At 30.9% G+C, this 19942-nt stretch overlaps 13 protein-coding genes across 13 annotated transcripts; 8 read left to right on the forward strand and 5 right to left on the reverse strand.

Moving 5' to 3' along the window:
- Positions 1–236: 236 nt before the first annotated feature.
- Positions 237–794, forward strand: ELE39_002702 (DJ-1 family; the record flags this gene model as incomplete). The annotated part of the gene is made up of 1 exon (XM_067345806.1): positions 237–794. The coding sequence occupies one exon, from the start codon at positions 237–239 to the stop codon at positions 792–794; it is 558 nt and encodes a 185-aa protein (XP_067201664.1).
- Positions 795–957: 163 nt separating this feature from the next.
- Positions 958–1896, forward strand: ELE39_002703 (uncharacterized protein; the record flags this gene model as incomplete). Its single annotated transcript, XM_067345807.1, has 1 exon — positions 958–1896. One exon carries the CDS (start codon positions 958–960, stop codon positions 1894–1896), a length of 939 nt encoding a protein of 312 aa, XP_067201665.1.
- A 1428-nt stretch (positions 1897–3324) lies between these two features.
- Positions 3325–3798, forward strand: ELE39_002704 (uncharacterized protein; the record flags this gene model as incomplete). Its single annotated transcript, XM_067345808.1, has 1 exon — positions 3325–3798. The coding sequence occupies one exon, from the start codon at positions 3325–3327 to the stop codon at positions 3796–3798; it is 474 nt and encodes a 157-aa protein (XP_067201666.1).
- A 255-nt stretch (positions 3799–4053) lies between these two features.
- Positions 4054–8139, forward strand: ELE39_002705 (protein with an N-terminal domain; the record flags this gene model as incomplete). The annotated part of the gene is made up of 1 exon (XM_067345809.1): positions 4054–8139. One exon carries the CDS (start codon positions 4054–4056, stop codon positions 8137–8139), a length of 4086 nt encoding a protein of 1361 aa, XP_067201667.1.
- Positions 8140–8165: 26 nt separating this feature from the next.
- On the reverse strand, positions 8166–9812 carry ELE39_002707 (uncharacterized protein; the record flags this gene model as incomplete). The annotated part of the gene is made up of 1 exon (XM_067345811.1): positions 8166–9812. The coding sequence occupies one exon, from the start codon at positions 9810–9812 to the stop codon at positions 8166–8168; it is 1647 nt and encodes a 548-aa protein (XP_067201669.1).
- A 93-nt stretch (positions 9813–9905) lies between these two features.
- ELE39_002708 (uncharacterized protein) lies at positions 9906–10811 on the forward strand (the record flags this gene model as incomplete). The annotated part of the gene is made up of 1 exon (XM_067345812.1): positions 9906–10811. The coding sequence occupies one exon, from the start codon at positions 9906–9908 to the stop codon at positions 10809–10811; it is 906 nt and encodes a 301-aa protein (XP_067201670.1).
- A 563-nt stretch (positions 10812–11374) lies between these two features.
- ELE39_002709 (CTP synthase) lies at positions 11375–13387 on the forward strand (the record flags this gene model as incomplete). Its single annotated transcript, XM_067345813.1, has 1 exon — positions 11375–13387. One exon carries the CDS (start codon positions 11375–11377, stop codon positions 13385–13387), a length of 2013 nt encoding a protein of 670 aa, XP_067201671.1.
- A 455-nt stretch (positions 13388–13842) lies between these two features.
- ELE39_002710 (uncharacterized protein) lies at positions 13843–14154 on the forward strand (the record flags this gene model as incomplete). The annotated part of the gene is made up of 1 exon (XM_067345814.1): positions 13843–14154. One exon carries the CDS (start codon positions 13843–13845, stop codon positions 14152–14154), a length of 312 nt encoding a protein of 103 aa, XP_067201672.1.
- Positions 14155–14187: 33 nt separating this feature from the next.
- ELE39_002711 (methylase) lies at positions 14188–15297 on the reverse strand (the record flags this gene model as incomplete). Its single annotated transcript, XM_067345815.1, has 1 exon — positions 14188–15297. One exon carries the CDS (start codon positions 15295–15297, stop codon positions 14188–14190), a length of 1110 nt encoding a protein of 369 aa, XP_067201673.1.
- Positions 15298–15371: 74 nt separating this feature from the next.
- ELE39_002712 (U4 U6 associated RNA splicing factor) lies at positions 15372–16733 on the reverse strand (the record flags this gene model as incomplete). Its single annotated transcript, XM_067345816.1, has 1 exon — positions 15372–16733. The coding sequence occupies one exon, from the start codon at positions 16731–16733 to the stop codon at positions 15372–15374; it is 1362 nt and encodes a 453-aa protein (XP_067201674.1).
- Positions 16734–16911: 178 nt separating this feature from the next.
- ELE39_002713 (uncharacterized protein) lies at positions 16912–18162 on the forward strand (the record flags this gene model as incomplete). Its single annotated transcript, XM_067345817.1, has 2 exons — positions 16912–16947; positions 17002–18162. The coding sequence occupies 2 exons, from the start codon at positions 16912–16914 to the stop codon at positions 18160–18162; spliced, it is 1197 nt and encodes a 398-aa protein (XP_067201675.1).
- Positions 18163–18263: 101 nt separating this feature from the next.
- ELE39_002714 (small nucleolar RNP) lies at positions 18264–18815 on the reverse strand (the record flags this gene model as incomplete). Its single annotated transcript, XM_067345818.1, has 1 exon — positions 18264–18815. One exon carries the CDS (start codon positions 18813–18815, stop codon positions 18264–18266), a length of 552 nt encoding a protein of 183 aa, XP_067201676.1.
- A 287-nt stretch (positions 18816–19102) lies between these two features.
- Positions 19103–19708, reverse strand: ELE39_002715 (Ras family; the record flags this gene model as incomplete). The annotated part of the gene is made up of 1 exon (XM_067345819.1): positions 19103–19708. One exon carries the CDS (start codon positions 19706–19708, stop codon positions 19103–19105), a length of 606 nt encoding a protein of 201 aa, XP_067201677.1.
- Between the last annotated feature and the right edge of the window lie 234 nt (positions 19709–19942).

Here is a 19942-nt window from a genome sequence, read left to right on the forward strand (position 1 = left end):
TTTACTCCCAATTAATTGTTTGGCAATCTATTAATTGTCATTGAATATTTGATGTAAGGCATTCTGATCTTTTTGATACCCAATAATATTTTAATAACACTCGGAATATAACTTTAGAAAATTTATTAATTTGTTCCGCCAATTCTTAATGTAACTTCTACGTAGCCGCTCTGAATTTCACTAAACCCTCTTTAGATCGTTTATTTATTATTACAATTTCATTCAAATAAATCATTATGTCAAAAAAGGTATTGGTTGCTCTCGCAAGTGGGTTCGAGGAAATTGAGTTTGTAGCCCCGGTTGATATTCTAAGAAGGGCAGGCCTAAATGTTACAATAGCAGTTTCAGGAAATTGCAATAAAGCCGTGGGGGCACACGGAATAACCATTGTGGGTGATAAGTTGTTGGATGAAGTTTTGTCTGAAGATTATGATTTAGTAATCTGCCCTGGCGGAATGGATTGTGCAGTAAAGTTAGGAAAAGACCAAAACCTGTTGAAAATATTGCGTGAAACAAAAAAAAGGGGTGGAATAATAGCTTCGATCTGTGCTTCACCAGTTATCGTATTTGAGAAAAATGGTTTACTATCTGACGTTGAAAAGGCAGTTACTTATCCATCTATGATGAGTGAACTTTGTAGGCCAGACAACTCAAATGCAGCGGTTTGTGTGAGTTCTAATGTAGTAACTTCACAGGGGCCAGGAACTTCTGTTTTATTTGGACTTAAGCTCGTAGAAATGTTGTGTGGGGTAGAAAAATCAAAGTTAATTGCAGATTCAATACTCGTAACTTGAATGTTCTCCGTATTATTTCACAAACGAAAAATTTATCAGCTTATTAGAGCTATAAATTGAAATTACTTTCGAAAATAAAATGATTCAAAGTGTGTATAATTTATGTGCACGCTCGTGTGTTCATATCAGTTAGTATTTTAGTTGCTTAGGACATTTCTGATTAATGAAATTTTTCATTAGCATAAAACTACTTTTTTGTTATATTTATCTAGTAGCAGCAATAAGTGGGACTAAAAAGAAGAGGAAATCAGCTGGATTAATCTTCCAGAGATCTAGCTTCACAACTTCTTTTTGTTCATTATTAGGCTGCAAGGATGGTAGAGGTTATACTAGTTCAAATGATGGTGAATGCTATTCAGTAAATCGCTGTACAAAATGTAAGATGACTAATTTATCCGAATCATTAATAGCATACTGTTCGGTAATTCCAACAATCCAAAGTGAACTTACAATTTTTCAAGGCTATTTAAAAATTTCAAAAAGCGGACTCGAGATTTTAAATTCGGATATATTTACGGATGAAGATTCAAATATATCTGAGAATGATGAACCAAAAACGGATGACTCAGAAGATAGCCAAGAAGATGATTATGATAATGATGAGAGCGATGAAGAAGTCATTCACACAGATGATACAAATTTCTCTGAGAAAAAAAATACTTCAAAAAGTACTTCGAACTTAAATAAAGAATTAGGGGTTTATTCTTTATTAGAACTCGTTTCTCAAATGGCTGAATCTGAATTTGAAGAGGAAAATCATAATACCAGTAATTTACAGAAATCTAATAAGTTACATTCAAAAGGTTTATTTAGCAAGGTTTTCGGTAAAAAAAAAAAAAATAAACCAGAGAAAAACCAAGCAACACAATTTAAAAAAACGAATAGGTTTTCTTTTAATTTAAATAGTTTGAAAAATAAATTTCGTGATAAGAATAAAAATGGATCGGGTAGATTAAATTTATCCCATAAAGAATTTGGTGAAAGTGGAATGAATATTCAACAGAAATTGAATAATGCACAAATATCTAAAGGGACTACTATAGAATTGGAAGCTACCGGAAGTGCACTGACTGAAAGACTAAGCAAGTGTACAGTAAGTTAACAGGAATTATATCATTATTATCATACATTAATAGGTTATTGATGGATTTGTACCTCTTACTGTTCACACTTTCTTGCAGTATTACAATATTAAAAATCTTTCAAAAGTAAGGTTGAAAAAATTCAAGTATGCAGCATTTCAATTCATGGTCGATTCAAAATTTGATAGTGATGAGATATGTAGAAAACCATCTAATTTCATTGGAAGGCTAACTCCTAGGCAAAAATTGGTAATGTAAGTATTAAATTCTCACTTTTTGAGGTTTAAACGATTATTTAGGTCAAATTCAATTTCAGTTCCTATTGGTATATTTAAAAATAATGGAATATCAGAGGTCATACGTTCAATCAGAGCAAAGTATATTTGCAAAAGCCCCAAATGTTTACCAAAACAATATAACTCTTGCATAAAGATAACATGTACATTAAATAGGGCAGATATACTTAATCAAGATTGGAGGAAAATTCAAGTAAGTATAAATTACAATAAGTGTTCAATTAACGCTTTTTAGATTGAAAATGCTGAAGATAGGGAAAGAGAAGTGGAGAAGGCTGTTTCTAATGAACTCCAAAATTTCAGGTAAGTTGTTTGAAGGTGAAACTAGATCCATTCACTGCATCAAAGGGAATATGCTGCGAATGAACAAAGCCCATTAAATAATGAAGAAAGTGCTGACATTTATTCAAAGAAAATGAATGGTCAATTATCTTTTACAGATGCTACTCAAGACTATTCTAATGAAGGTGCAGCATATCAAATTGAAAATAGCAAGGATTCGGAAGAGAGTGAACAAAGTGATAAAAAAGAGAATTTAAATAACGTTCAAAATATAGACCATGCTGTTACAGCTGAGACACGAGAAGAAGAGGAAATAATTGATGCACCTTCTGATGAAAAAAGATCTTCCAGTTTGATGGAAAGATTAAAACGTTCGCTGGGAGTTCCTGCGGAAGAAGAGGTAAGGCAATAGTTTCAGTAATTTCATCATTATATTTCTATAGGTAACTTCGGATAACACAAGGGAAAATGATAAAAATGATAATTTGCAGGAAAGAGATGAAGAGATACCGTTTCAGCCAGAAATAACGACAGATTATGGAATTGAAAAGACACAAAGCAATATGAAGAACGTCATATATATAACTTTGGGAATAACTTGCACAATCATAATTATAATAGGCGTAATTTGCATAGTTTGATTTTAGCAAAAGGCATGAAGCTAGGAATATATCATTTTATTTAATACTGAAAGTTTTTCATTAGTGATTTAATTTAACCTAAAATTTTCAAATTCGTAGATTTTCTAAGCGCCTGAGTTATCGATGTATTGTCTTTTTGTGTGAAAAAACATGTTATCGAAGCAACATAGTGAAATAAATCTTAAAGCATTTATCGATCACATTTTTTTATTGTAGTTAATATTTAAACATGGACAGCGGCCAGCCTAGTGTTCCAACAATACCTGCTTCATCAAGCATTTTGCCTGTTTCAGGTGCCCCTTCTATTCCAACTTTATATGCGCAACCTAAAACTTTTGTTCCAGTAGATTGCAGAGTAATGCCAGGATACCCATTTGCAAGTCTAGCAGGAGTTCCATGCGTAATTCCACCTCTACCTGAAGATTTTGTTGTCCAAAAGACAGATAAGGAAGGATCCAAAAACACTCAGAATCTTCCAGAACCGCACCGTTTCCATAATGGACAACCACTTAACCCGTATATATCTCCGACGGACCAAACAGTTATTGTCAATGCGCCATACCACCTTGCACAATTTAATCCAGTTAGCGGTTCTAGTATGTATTCACCCTGCAATCCATTTGTTGCATATCCTTATGGTATTCCTGCAAGGGGTCCAACACCAGGTTCTCAACCAAAAAAAACGGGATTTTATGCATATTAGTAGTTTTAATTTCATCGAGGAATATACTGTGCATTATTAAGAAATAGAATAAATTTTATTAGCCAGGTTTATTAATCCATTATTGATAAGCTTTCTATTTTTTATTCCACTTATTATATTTTATAAAAAAAAAATCCGTAATTTGAACAGTTAGACTGCCGATTAAATCAATTTCTTAGTCTAATTTTCCCCACTGTTATGCATTGAAGCGGGTATAGCTTTCTTGAACAATAAATTACATTTTAATTATGCAAAATGAAGAATGATGGAGAAATCGTTCCGATGGTCTTAGATTGTAATTTTAATCTTGGACTTACAGAGTATTCCTCTGAAAACAGTAACATTTTTAATGGGGTTGACCTATCAACAATTCCCTTAGATTCTCTAATTACTAGCAATGAATGGCAGATGAGAATGTACGGTTACAAAAAAGGAATAAAGGAGATAGAAACAATAAATATTAGCGAGCTCGAAGACAAATATATTAAAAGTATTGTTAATGATAAAAATATTTCTTCCCAAAATTTAGGGATACAATTTTTAACAATATATATTGAACAATTTGGTTTAAAAATCGATAATTTGCCGACTATTTGGAGAGAAAACATTTCTGAAATGTTAATTAAGAAGACTCTAATTAATCCAAAGACATCAAATTCATCAATTAATTTAGCCTTTTCATTTTTTGAAAAGTCATTAATACTAGAAAATGGCAACATAAATAAAGTTGATTATTTATGGGATGAGATGATAGATTTCATTAGTAATAATAGAAAATCAAAAGGAATTGTAATAAAACAAATTTTTGGAGTTGTAAAATTATTTTCTAGTTTTATAGATAATTACGGAGTTGAGTTTTCTCCTATTGTAAAATGGTCAAAGGCTATAGTTCCTTTAGTTGCTGATTGCAGCGACAAAAGTACAAAGGATTGCGTTTACGAAATTCTTTCTATGATTAATCAAGAGTCATCTTTAATGGAATCTATATCTTCTATGCTAACACCTTTACAATTAAAGGAGGTACAAAAGCGATCAATTGAATTGGCTGAAAAAAAAAATAAGAAACCAATCAGAGATAACTTCGTCGACAAAATTAAAGGTAGATTTAATTCTAATATAATCAGTAACTATGCAGCTGTTAATATTAATGGTGATTCAATTGACAGCTTTGATTTGATTGAACCCATTGATGTAATGAAAATGCTTCCCCCTAACTGGCTTGATGTTATTTCAGATAAAGAAATTAAATGGAGTGAAAGAAAAATAATAATTGATAATTTTTGTAAGTTGTGTGAGACTCACAAGAAGTTGTCTATCAATCAATACGATACTAAGGCTAATATTTCTCACGGTACCAAAAAGAATGTTGCTCCTTCTATTAGTGATTATCAGAACTTGCTAAATATTTTACAGAGAATAATCAAATGTGAAGGAAACACTGCTTTGATTTTATCCGTTATAAGACTTTGCTCTAATCTCGTAAATTGTCTTAGAGGAAAAATTACAGGAATAGTCCGTCCTTTAACAACACAAATAATGACTAAAATTAAAGATCAGAATAAGATAGTTTGTACAGAATCGATAAACTTCATAAATATAGTTTTAAAATACTCATTGAACTTGGACCAAATTTTTGATGATTTGTATCAGTATGGGTATAAAGAGAAAGCCACCACTGCAAAATGTTCAGCTATCTCAATTTGTAACAGTTTAATTGATGAAATTATTGAGAGGAATAATATTTTTGAAAGACATTCAAAGGGTTTAAAACAATTGATTAATATTATTCCTTCTTGTTTTGATGACGCTTCAGTACAAGTTAGATCCTCTGCTTCCGTATTACTTGTAAAGCTTAAACATCCATGCTTTGGAGAAGAGGTCAACTCAATTCTACAGAAAATGATATTTGGACTACATGCTAGCAAACAAAAACTGATTAATGAGACTGAAAGAAAACTGGGAATTCATTTCTCTACAAAAGAAAATGAAAATACCACAAAGGGCAAAAACACTAATTCAAAGACTGTTTCATTATCTATTAAAACCGCAAACTTTCCTCCAAACTCAACTATTTCAACACCAAATAATGTTTCAGTACAATTAAACAGAAATTCTCTTTCAAAGATTGGACTTTACAAACAAATTGAAACCCAAAATAAAAGCTCAATCGATATTGAAGCGGCTGAAAATACTAGCAATAGTCATTTATCTCCTGTCAAAAGTGCGAACGATAGTTCTAATTCATATAGAAAACCAAATTCTGAACCAAAGCTTATTGAAAGTTCAAGTAATATGGTTAATGAAAACCAATTTCATAATTCAGATGCCTTTCCAACTATTTTGAGCTCTTTTTCATCAGAAGGTAGTCAAAAAATTAGCTTTTATGAAAGGCTATCGAATAAAAAACAATTAAACTTAGAAACTTTATCCAATTCAGAAAAGCAACATTTGTATTATATTGACCCAACAGATGATAGAAATTATATTGTTAATTTTCCAGAGGAAGAAATTATATTTGAAACAAATGGGTCAGATTTAATACCTTTAAAAAAATATATTAAACCCTTCATTTCAAATCACCTTTTTATTAATATGTTTTCGAGTAATAAGATTCAAATCGACTTTTCTATATCTTTTTGGGAAAGATTTTGCAATTTTTTGAGAAAATCAGGCGACACAAAATTTACTCTTTTTTATTTTTTTTTTAGATGGATTACACATAACGTTGAAATGAAAATAACAGCGAATTATGAACGTATTATTATTTCCTTAATAGATATTTTTTCACTGCAAAGAAAAGAATATTATCTCAAATATAAAGATAGTATTATTTATAACATAATTCTGATTGTCATTAACATTATTGTCAAAGACCTTCAACTTTTCGAAGAATCAAATATACTGTCCGATTATGAAATTGCTAAGTATGAAAAGATTATTTTCCTCATAATGGAAAAAGGTTCTATATTAAATACTTGTTTCGGGAAAGAGAGGAAAGAAGAATCGTCTAATCAACTTAATAGCACATCATTTATATTGAATACAGTAATTAATTCTTTATTAGGGAGCCTTGAGAATTCTGATAAGAAAATAAATTTGATAAATAACTATTTAAATATATTTATTGACAACTCGAGCTTTCTTAAAAACTATGGTATTTCTAACATTCACTCATTGATTAATTTTGTTGAGCGCAATTTAACAAACATTAAAATTTGTGAATCTTTAAATATAGTTCTTTCAAGAATTTCTAAAAATATTGGGACAAAGCTTTGGAATACAATTTTAATCTATTTTCCAGATATTCCAATTGATAGGTATTGTAATTCAAGCATTTCGGAATCATTAAGTGAAAGCATACATTCCAATTTAATAGTTATCAATTCATTAGAGTATGAGACCATTAAACTGTTCAATATTATTGGTTCAACAGGAAATCCCAAGGACACCGGAGTTTTTCTCTATAACGATACATCAATTATTTTGAGAAAAATTTGGACTAACTTGGGAATAATAAATACTAAACTAAACTATATCTTAGAAAATATAAATGAGATAACAAAAATCCTTGTCGACGACCATCTCATGAATTCACTATTAATTGAAAATTTTACTTACTTTTCAGAAATATCAATACACATATACTTTTCTTTGACCAAATTACAAACAAGTAAATTTAAGGTAATAAATGAAATATTCAAGCCTGGTCAAACGGGAGAGCTATTTTTCAGGGCAATCGAATATTTAGACAAGTTTACAAATATATTTCAGTCTATTTTGATAAAGGAGGAGTTTCCAATAAAGGAGTTTATGGCCAACACATTATTTATAATGAGCAATTATTTGTTTTGGAAAGAATACATAAATGATGAAAATCAAAAAATTAAACTAGTCAATTCACTCAACAATATAATGGGAGTTAATATAATTTTGTCTTTCCAAAAAGAATTACCGAGATTAATAAAAATAATAATAGAAGTGATTTTGTTTGGAATGAAGCCAAATAATAAGACAATTTTTGACTATGATTTGTTGAATAGATTGTTACCAAAAGTGCTAAGGAGAACAAAGGTTTATTTATCTAAGAATAATATTGGTGATTTTCAAATTAAAAACATTATTCGTTGTTTTGAGCTCGTGATTGATGAAGAAGTAAACTCAGATTCTCGCGAACTAATAATTATTATTGACTTCACGCTTGAGTATGTATTATTATTACTGGAGAATGGGCTGGATATTCGACATAACGAAAAATTCGGATTGCTTTTGAGTGAAGTACTTGACAAATTAGATAAAGATTATTTCCAAGGCAAGATTCGAAAAATAAAATCAATGATGTAACGTTTGAAACGAAATCCATTCAAATGCTATCTTTTATATTTGGGCTGCTTGAAATTGAAATTCAGGTATAGGGTGAAGTTTTCAAAATAGCTTTTAAATCCACTTTTTGGATTTAAATCCCACTCTTTATCAATAATTGAAAACCCCACATCTTTATAAATTTGATGATCGCATGTAATGATTAATAATTTATTTCCAGTAGAAATTTCATTTTCACAAAATATTGTGTCCTCATTAACCTTTAATAAGGCCTCTTCATTCTTTACTAACAACTTATTTTTCTTAAGATATTTATCTTTTGTTGTAATATACCACCTGGGAATAATACTGGCATTTTCTACTTTACTTAATAGTGGATATTTAACTTTAAACTTGTATCCTTGAATTATTTTTGGAGGAAGAGTTTCATCAGAATAGTAGTTTTTATTATATTGGTTCCAATAATATCTTGCTTTTATCATCGAGTATACACATGGCAATATCAGCTTCATAGTTTGACCCCCTATTCTGTTACTAGAGTATATTTCGTTTGATGGAGAAAACTCTATTATAGGTAGATCAATCAATTGATCGACTTTTTCATGATCTTCATACTGATTATATAATTCTTGAATATTTGAGGTATAGTCGGTAGAATTGACAATTTTCTCATTAGTGCAGTTATTATCATGTATAGTGATATTATACTTTGAAATGAGTAAGCTTGCCCATTTTTCAAAACATTCATAATAAATTTTTTCGACGATTTCAACATTGATTTTACATATTCTTACTTTTGTGATAACAGCAACTTTTTTCCAATAATCTTCATCCAATAATTCCTGAGATTGAAGTAGTATATCTTTTAATTCACTCACTTCTTTGTTCTCCAAAATTCTGTTGATTTCAGGATCCTCAATTTCACAAAAATCATCAATTTTCTTAAGCTCATTTATTCTTACTTTTAGTAATATCTCTAAGCCATCTAGTATATCTTGCCATTCAGGAATTAATACAATATCTGTATCAGTGTTACTTAGCTGTTTATGCTTACTAATTATTTGAATCAACTGCAAAATATGGGGGCTAGACTCATCTCGAATTACAGAAACTTCGTCCAGTAATCTAAATAAATTTTTATGTTTGAGAGAATTTAAATAGGATGTAGAAGCGGCTAGCCCTGTCTTAATTAATGAAAACATAGAAGATGATAACGATGAATTCACTTTAAAATATGAGTAAATTAAAAGTTTCCAAAAGAAAATGTCAAATAAATTCTCCCTATGTTCCTTTATTCTAATAATTGATGAGCTTTGTAATTGTAACTTTTCGAACTTTTTTTCATTTTCAATCCATTTATCATAATCAAAGTGATCATTAGAAACATTTTTAGTTGCCAAGTTTTCTTCAAAGTTCTCCCTTCTTTTTTTTATTTCAATAATCTCAGCAACATTTATTGGACAAATCCCAAAATGATACCAAGGATAAGTGTTACATTTTTGTTTAAAAGAGCCATTTTTCTTTTCCTGCTCATGCTTCTTTTCCCAAATGAATGGAAGTGATAAATTATTATCTCCGAAGGGGTTGGACTCGTCAGAGTAGCCTATCTCCTTTATTACCGATTCCCTACTTTCTCTACATCTTTTTAATTGCAATTTCTTCTCAAATTCCATATCATTATTTGAAATTTCCATTATTTATTTAGGCGCAATTTAAGAATATTAATTCATCGTCAATTAACAATCTTGAAATAATGAATGGTCGTTACACAAAAATTACCTTGCAAAATGAATAAAATTACTGAAATTCCAATAATTGGTAGAGTTCATAGTTGTTACAATGAAAAATGGGGTACTCCCAGACAGGGCAAATATGGCTCATCCAGCTTAGCAACTATTGAATTAAACAGCAGAATTTTTAATAAAGGTGAATTGGAAGCTCTAGAAGAATACTCACATATTATGCTAATATTTATATTTAATTTTAACAAAATAAAAAACTCCCGACAAAAAAATTTTTTATGTGCTACGAATACAGATAAATATTTTGTCCATTATAATGCAAAGGTAACTCCTCCAAAAATAGATAACGGAGAAAAAAGAGGATGTCTAGCTACTAGATCTCCTCATAGACCAGTCCCAATTGGGCTAACTATTTGTAATATTGTGCATATAGATCTATTTGGTATGAAAATTCAAGTTAATGGCGTCGATATTATTGATGGTACGCCTATTATTGAGATTTTGCCATATTCTCTATATTGTTCGATTTCTAAAGAAATAATTCGCGCACCAAATTGGGTAAAACCTGAAAAAGTTTTTGGAATAATGAATTTGTGCATTTACTTTTCGTTTGCATCTTTTTTAGATATATTAAATATTTCTAATATGAAGAAAGAAAAATCAAACGTCCATTTTTTTGAGGATGGTAATTCCTATAAAAATTTCAATAAATTACACAATTTCATAGTTGAAATTTTGAAAATCGATCCAAGATCAAGATATTCAAAAAAAAAAGCCAAGCTCACACTTTTTGGAATAAAGCTGTTCAATAATTTTCAATTAATATACCATCATCATGAAATGTATATCAAAGTCATACGTTTTTTACATACGAGTAATTTATTAGTCAAAGGTTTAAACCCGAGAACTATAGATTGGTATAACCGATTAAAAGATTTTATCTGTTTATAATTTTGAAATCCTTTTTTTTTACTCTCAAAGATTGAATTACAGAATTACCAATGTTATTTCGTAGCGTAAATTTTGCATATATTTCAATAACAATAAATTACTTGTTAAATTTCACGTAATAATTTCATTATAAACTAATTAGCTTTACAAGTTTGGATATTAACGATTACAGAAATATTAATGGTTCAGTTCAATGTTTTAAAATAGAGTAATAGCAGGCAATTGAATTGTTTAATTAATGAGAAAAATGTCTAGAATCATTCTGTACAAAAAACATAAAATTCATAATGCAAATTAACCCACATGGAAGACAATTTTTTATGGAACTCGTTTAATCCATTATAATTGTAAGTACGGTCTAGAAATAATTTATCGGAAATCATCTCAAAATTATCATTTAGTTTTGTAGTAACTTCAGACATTCTGCTTTTATTAATAGGAAGGCGCCTTGCTTGTCAATTAAATTTGGCAATTTATAACCGCAAAAATAAACTTCTAATAATTAGTCAAATCAGTTTAAAATACCTATAACCGTCATCTACTGTAACTCTAAATTTTTAATTATGATAGTTAAATCAAAACAAGAGTCAGGCTGCCTAAAATCCCCAAAACTAACAACTGGTTCAATAAATCATTTAGCAGATGATCGAGTGATAAAATATATTGTTGTTACAGGTGGTACTTTGAGTGGATTAGGCAAGGGAATAGCCATAAGCTCACTTGGCCTATGCCTTAAAAGCAGAGGATATAATGTAACTGCAATAAAAATAGACCCTTATTTAAATATTGATGCAGGCACTATGTCTCCGTTCGAGCATGGCGAGGTTTTTGTATTAGATGACGGAGAGGAAGTCGATTTGGATTTGGGAAATTATGAAAGGTTCCTAGGATTAAATTTGACCAATATTAATTCTATTACAACGGGTAAAGTTTTCTCCGAAGTTATTAGTCGCGAAAGAAAAGGAGAATACTTAGGGAAGACTGTTCAAGTTGTACCACATTTGACTGATTACATTCAAGAACGTATTAAGCTGGCTGGTATTTCTGGATATTATGATAATTTTGATAATTACGTCTTACCGGATATTTGTATGATAGAAGTTGGTGGAACTGTAGGAGATATTGAAAGCTCTGTTTACTTAGAAGCATTACAACAATTTTTATTTAATATTGGTTCTGAAAATATTGCATTTATTCATGTATGCTACTTGCCTTATGTTGGAAACCAACTAAAAAAGAAACCAACTCAGCATAGTGTATCTAGATTACGGGAGGTCGGATTAAAACCAGACTTTTTGTTTGGGAGATGTGAAGTTCCTATTGATGATCTATGTAGAGAACAGTTAAAAATATTTACGCAAGTGAAAGCAGAGCATATTATTTCCGTACATACAGTCGAACACCCAAGTGCTGTAGTAAAATTGTTGGAATCTCAAGAACTTGCAGAAAAAGTGTGCAAACGTCTTGGTCTACCTAAAAGAGAACCAGGAAAACTGTTAGCTGATTGGTTTAATATTATAAATTTATCAATATTAACTGACAAACTTCATCGTGGAGAAAGCATTCCCTCTGGCATTCCAAACCCATTTATAAATGGAAAATCAAAAATTGGGATTGTAGGAAAGTATATTGCGTCTGATGACACTTACTTAAGTGTTATTGAAGCTCTTAAGCATGCGGCGTTACATGTTAATGTTCAACTGGAGGTTATCTGGATTGAAGCTACTCAATTAGAGGCTGACTCAGAAACTATGTCAAATAAGTCAACTCCTAAAAATTCAAAGTCTGCTTGGGATTTATTGAGATCTGTTGATGGCGTTCTTGTTCCCGGAGGATTTGGAAAAAGAGGAATAAATGGAAAAGTTGAAGCAATTAATTATTGCCGAGTGAACAAAATTCCTTTCTTAGGTATTTGCCTTGGAATGCAGTTGTCAGTAGTCGAGTTTTGTAAAAATGTTTTGAAATTACCACTTGCAACATCGCAAGAATTTGAGGATGATACAATTTTGGACTTAAAGCCAATTTCAAGTATAGATGAGCTGAATCTCCTTAATACTTGCGATGGGACATTGAGTGCTAATGAGGAAATACTTAGTCCTAATACAGATATTGAACTTTCATCGAGATCTATTCATGTCGTCGTAACCATGAGTGAATTTACAAGTAACGATAAAGGTGGTACAATGAGACTAGGAGGCTGGAATACTATGATACGTGATAAGAACTCACTTGCTTATAGGGTCTATAACTCGTGCGAGTTCCAGTCATTTACAACTCTTTGTACAGAAACAGGAGAAGAGATTTACACAATTAGAGAGAGGCATAGACATCGCTATGAAATAAATCCTGAATTTGTGCCACTAATGGAAAAAAATGGTATGAAGTTTGTTGGGAAGGATGTGGATGTTAACAAAAATGAAATTCTAGAGTTACCGTCTCATCCATTTTTCATTGCTGCACAATACCACCCTGAGTTCACTTCTAGACCAATGAGCCCAAACCCATTATTTTACGGCCTTATACTCGCGTCAATAGGGAAAATTAAGCACAATGAGGCTGTCTACGAATTCATTTAATTAGCTTTGAGTCTTAACATGAGTATAGGCCATACTCTTGTAGTTTTGCTTGATAGGAACATGAAAACTAACGAATTATTTAATCTCTGAATTTATAACCGCGGTCATTTTTTTTTTTTCATAATTAGGATGTACTATTACAGAATTGCGACACTCATTTTCTCGTTCCTAACTTGCATCTGTCTTTCAAAATCGGATAAATACTTGGAGGTGTATCTACACTGTAACAATAAAGTTTTGAAAGAACAATTATTTCTCAAATATTTTGAGAACTATACACCTTTTTTTAAAAAGCCCTTTAAATGTACTTCAGTAAGTTTTAACATTTATGGTTAAAAGTCCCTTAATTATTTTAGAAAAATGATCATGTAAAAATAACTATCCCAGAGTCAAACAGCACAGCAATATCTAAACTCACTTCAAATATTGTACTTTTTATTATAGTGAATAATGATATGATCGTAGGTATAAATATGGTTGAAAGTGAGGAAATTGGAGATAATAATTATCTTTTCAAACGAGTTAGAATAGTTAACATAAATAAAATATCAGATGTTAATCCTGAAACTTTGGTTACTAGTGAAACTGAAATCCAAAAAACTACTGAAACTAAACCATCATTTTTAAGGAAATATTGGTGGCTAATTGCAATTGGTTTTGTTACTTATTCAATATTTACTACAGATCAGCGTTTAAATGAGCCCACTGAAGGCAACTTGGGCAGTGAACAAATACACGAAGAGAAAAACAATAGAAAGATACATTAAAGAAAATACGTAAATTTACTTAGTGAAAATAAGCTACTTTTTTTCAATAAATGCTAGGTACAAAGGCCCGATTCCATTATTTGAATCTGGAAGAATGTAAGAACCAAATTTTGTATACTCAAAAACTATGATATACTTCTCATTTCCCTCTATGTCAAAAGCTAGTTGTTCATTCGATGTTTCATCAAATTCCTCTCTCTTTAATTCATTTCTAATAGGCTTTAAAACAATTTTTACTTGTTCTTGTCTGATATTAAACTCTTTTACAATATTTGACATTGATAGAAAACAGTCCTTTGCATTTATCCCTAAATTATTACATAATTGCTCTACAGTACAGTCATTTTCAATATCATTTAAAGTGCATGTACAGTATAATATTATTCCGTTATCTTCTAAAAACCCAATCGCATTATTTATTATTTCAGTTTGACGCTTAGAATTTCTTTTTGCAAGCTTTATTGACCATTGCTTCAAGTTATTCGATAGAATCAAGTGACGATCCGATGAGCAAGGAGCATCGACCAAAATTTTTGAAAATTTACTCTGCTTACTTAATGAGTGCAATAACGAGGGACTTGTTGCATCAGTTGAAATAGTAGCCGCATTCACTCTGTTTAGATCAAAGTTACCAATGTGATTTTGTAAAACTTTATTAAGTCTACTGAATCGGCTTTTGTCATATTCGTTACAAACTATACAACACACTTTGTCTCTTTCGCCGTGTTTATTAATATCTTCTAGGATTCTTTTTATAATTATTAAAGCCTTACCTCCTGGAGCGGAGCATAGATCTAATACTGTAGAAAATCTGTCAATAATTAATAAATAACTTACTATTATGCTCGCTGCGTCCATAAAATATATGGACTTTTCAGGAACAATCAGCACCTCACTTTCACTTAAATTTGTTTTATTTTTGCAAGAAAGCTGATATGTAAAAGGAAACACCCACCTTTTATAAATTTTTCCATTTATTTCTATAAAGTGTGCCTTAGTTGACAAAATTTGGCTTACGACCGCAATGTGGTATGAAGTAACAGATAAGGCAGGTAATAGAGACTTGTGGAGACGCTCTTTGGAAAATAAATATTCATGATACGCTATCCACCCAAATTTTCCACTAAGATTTGAAATCAACATATCAAATGAAAGAAAATGATAAAACGACAAATTGGCGGTATTTTTTTGGCTCTTTTCAGATAAAAGTGAATATTCTAGTTTTGAGAAATATTCCAAAGATCGAGAGAATTGTTATCTAAAAAAAATCTATATGCATCTTCTTTTGAGTGGCAATAGTAAATCTTCCATTTATAAAAAACTCTTGAAGGTCTTACGCCTTCCCAAATTAAAATACAGCTAGTTGCTGTTTCTTTTGGTTGATCCCATTTAATACGGTTTAACAGTAAGTTTTTGTAGAATTGTATCGACTTTTTTGAACCCTCAACTAAAATAATGCATGGGTCAATGGAACTAATAACACAACAACCTGTCAAATGACAATCATGCGCATTTCTATCAATCTTGAAAATGTACCTTTTGTTTTTAAGGCTATCTATTTTAAATATTGCAGCATGAACAATTGAATTATCTGGATCTAACTTCCACTTATTTTCTTTCTTTTTAGATTTATCTTCCTGATTAAGTTTTAAAGGCGCATTTCTACCTTCATGTAGCATTATCCTTTCTTCTTTCTGTTTATTTATTTCAAATTCAATATTTGAAGGTTCAGCAACGGCTTTTTCATTTAAAACATTATATAAGTTTGAAAGTTTAAGTCTGGGTGTAGGGGGAGGTTCGATACCCATTCGAATTCGATCTTGCCTTTCCATTTCCTTTGCCTGTCTATTCCTTCTACGAAGCCGTGCTTTTTCCTTAGTTGTTAGAAAAATAACAGATGAAACATTTTCATCTGGATCAAAATATGGCTCTAAGGGAGCCGGGTGTTCAATTAGATTATTTATCTTAGAGACTAATATTTCAAATGGGAATTCATCTTCTGAAACAGTATCCTTTCGTTTTACAAAAGGTAAATCCCAATGTTCAAGCTCCGGAATTAATGTTTTGGAAAAAACACTTTCATCGTTTGAAAAAAATAACTCTCTGACTTGTCTTTTTTTTTTCCTGCAAAACAGATTAGGATCATTTAATTCAATTTCTGCTCTGGCTAATACACCTTTCCTGATAAATCTTAAAGCTTTTTTGGGCTTCTGTTTAAAAATTAACCGTGGATCGGTAAATTCTGTATAACTTTTTTGACTAGCTGAATCTAACTTTGATTCTTTTTCGTTTAAAGCTTCAAAGTTGGAAATTTTGTATTCGTTGTTTCTTGTGGGTTTAAACAACATTGGAATGCAATCATTTTCCAAATTCAAATTTGTATCTTCAGCAAGCTTTGTATTTAATTCGTTGATATTCTTAGCTTTTGAATTTAATAACGACAAATTCTTTTCGATTCTAGTTTGTATTGTTTGTGCTTTCCTTGCTTTTTCCAAAAGAAATTTAGCATCATTACCAAATTCTGGCTGTTTAACCTCATTTTTATTTGGTATTAATTCATTTTTTTTAATATCGTACATTATCTGCTCTCTTCAAATAAATTCATTATTATTAACGAGCAAAAAAAAAACAAATAACCGCCTATAGTAATTTAGTACTTGCACTACATGCAAAAATAGCAAATGGGGAAATATGAAATAAAAAATCTCTTGACATTTAATGTTTATACAGAGAATACAACAAAAAATATAAATTAAAATGGCAACCTCTCAATTAACTAAGCAAACTCAACAAGTAAGTTTTAACTTCTGTGAAATTTAATTCCACTTTAATGTTATTTATTATCAGCAAGTAACAGACATTCAATCTTTGAATATGATGAGAAATACAATTAGAACTGCAGTATCCTCAGTTGCATATTTAAGAAACTTGTTTGATGAAGAAGCATTTGAAGACAAAAATGTTTCTGGATTGCAACTTAAAGTCTTGAGGCCTTTCAACCATGAATCAAAATTGATTTTAAACTGGCTAGAAGATGGTGTGTTTGACGCATTAGAAAAACAGTATTTAAAGTTACTTGTTTTTGGGATACACGGTGAATGCGATGAGCTCATTGAAAGTTATCACTTTCACTTTAACTACTCTGAAAAAGGGACAAATATCAATTTAAAACGTAAATCTAAGGACCAAGAAATGTCAAATTCACAAGAAATTAATAATTTTGGATGTTGTACCAAAGAACATGCAAGGCAACAAACTGTTCAATTACTGCGTGCGTTAATTCTATTAACACAGTCATTATCCCCGTTACCTGAGTCAAGATATATGTCTATGAAGCTCTGGTATTACGAGGACCGTGTTCCTAGTGATTATGAACCGAATCACTTTAGGCCGGCAAGGTCATCAGATATACTTTCATTCAATGAAATTCCTATTGATACTATTGTTGGTAATGTTGACACCAAGTTTCATACTTTATCTGTAAAAGTTAAAAGCGCTGTTGAAAACTATAATGACAGCTCAGAACTGAACTTATGCAAAAACTTAAGTACAAGTCAATTAAAAAAAAAGGAAAAAGCATCAGAAAAGCAAGAATTACTGAAAAGCCAAACTTCTAGCAATGATGAAGCAAATGAAAGAGCTGATGAAGTATTAACAACTGGCTCATCAACTGAATCTAAAATAAAATTCGTCGAAGTTTTTCCAAATCCTAACAGTTCACCTACTGATGACAGGACTATTAAGACAATTAATTCATTTGAGCTTCTTGAGAAGGCTACTGAAGTAGTAAAATTTCTTAAATTTGTAAACAAAGGAAATTTAGCAATGGCTCTCGATATTGAAAAAGAGAGAGCAGGTAACCTAATTGAAATATTGTTAGATAACGGCCATTTATTAGACAAAGTTGTCAGAGGCAAAGGCTATCCCGTACAAGTGAGAAAAATGAATGAAAGAAGAGTTAAAAACAAAGGTATTTGCAAAAAGAGGATGACAAAAAGAAAAAATTGATAATAAAAATATATCATAAAAATGCCATGAATTATAGAATGACAAAAAGGTCCGTGAAGATAATTATTACCTCAAATATATTAACCGTATAAATGAATTTTCTAAGAGCTAGCCCCTCTTCCTTTGAAACCTCTTGGAGACGCACCTCTAGCAAATCCTCTGCTTCCTCTTACACCTCTACTTACTCCACCACGCCCTGGAGAGCTATTAAAACCTCTTTTTTTGCTTATTGCAGACTCACCAATTTTTTTTGTAGTTTTTGAACCAGATGGCTTTGGCAAGAATCTTGAAATTGGTAGTAATTGTTGAGAATCGATAAAAATCTTGGTTCCTGTACTGAAAGACTCTGCTTTAACTCCGCTGCTCATTTTAATAGAAAAAAAATAAGTATTAATAGGACCAAGGATTTCATCAACCTTTCCTATTTCTTCTTTATTTTCCAAAAATATTCTACCATTAAAGTATGGCACTTGGTCCTTAAGGAAGCTTTTGCATACTAGTTCGTGCTCACTTGAATGTAGCACTTCTCCCAATTCAGTTATTGAAGATGGAGGGCCTGAAAATGAAGGTCTGCCACTTGAAGGTACACCGCCTTTACCACGTGAGTTACCTCGACCACCACGAAAGTTTCCACGGCTACCTCTTGCTGACATTTTTTTTTGCTTAAATAAAATTATTTATCCGCCTCTCTATTAAAGTCAAAACGACATCACATGGCGCCTACTAAACCATTTTGTTTTTTGGTTGTGTAAGATTTGACTAACCACTTGTTTTAACTATTCTTTAAATATTTAAGCATTGAAAGAGAAAGTCTTGAGCTTCTTCTTCAGAATCAGAGCTCTCACTCTATTTTATTTATAAAATTTGACTATTTTTAAAGTCTTAAGAAAACTTACCACATATCTCAAATCAATTTGCCATAGCGCACTATTAGAGTTAATTAAATATAGCATATCCCTAAACATCTTTTCGAATATATTATGTAAATTAATACTTTTTTATTACTTACATGTCTGATGTTTTTTCCCGTTAGTGCTGAAGTTTTCCAAAGACGAATAAACATTTTACTAGCAAAGTCTTCAATTCTGAACAAATTTAGCTCAAAATTTTTCGTTTCTGTATCTTTGTCGACTTTATTTGCACATAAAAAAATAACAGGTTTAATGGAAGATATTGATAACTCCGAAATAGATTGAAATTTTTGGTATAGCAGCTCGATTGCCTTAATTGAATCAATATCATTTATATCGCACACGAAAATAAATCCCATTCTGCCTTGAGTTAAAGGTAAATATTTTTGGCCTGCAGCAAGAGGAATCTTAGGAGGCCTCCATATTTTAAATGGAACTATATCTTTTGTCCCAGGTGGGATAAATAATTCTCTTCGGGCCATATTGAAATATCTATTTACAAACTGGTCATTTATGTAATTGGATTCTATTCCTGGAAGGTCTTCAATTTCTAAGCACAATGAAATGGGGTCTCCAATCTCTGAATCTTCTGGAGGAAGTCTTATAGTTCGATAGTAAACTCTAGAATCAAACATTATCCATGTTTAACATTGCAAAATATTGTTTTTACAATAACTTACTCAGGTAAGTTTGAGTTTGAACAACCAAAAAAGTTATTGTTCACGAACATATTTGCGATACTAGATTTTCCTGATTTAGATGGTCCTATTAATGTAATCCTAACGAGTGGAAATGACTGATATTCAGGTTTCAGCATTTTACGTTTTTCCAAATTTATGTATTTACATTAACTTAATTTTACCGGCAGA

Source organism: Cryptosporidium sp. chipmunk genotype I, assembly GCF_004936735.1.
Source record: "Cryptosporidium sp. chipmunk genotype I strain 37763 chromosome Unknown contig_31, whole genome shotgun sequence".
Lineage (NCBI taxonomy): Eukaryota > Apicomplexa > Conoidasida > Eucoccidiorida > Cryptosporidiidae > Cryptosporidium > Cryptosporidium sp. chipmunk genotype I.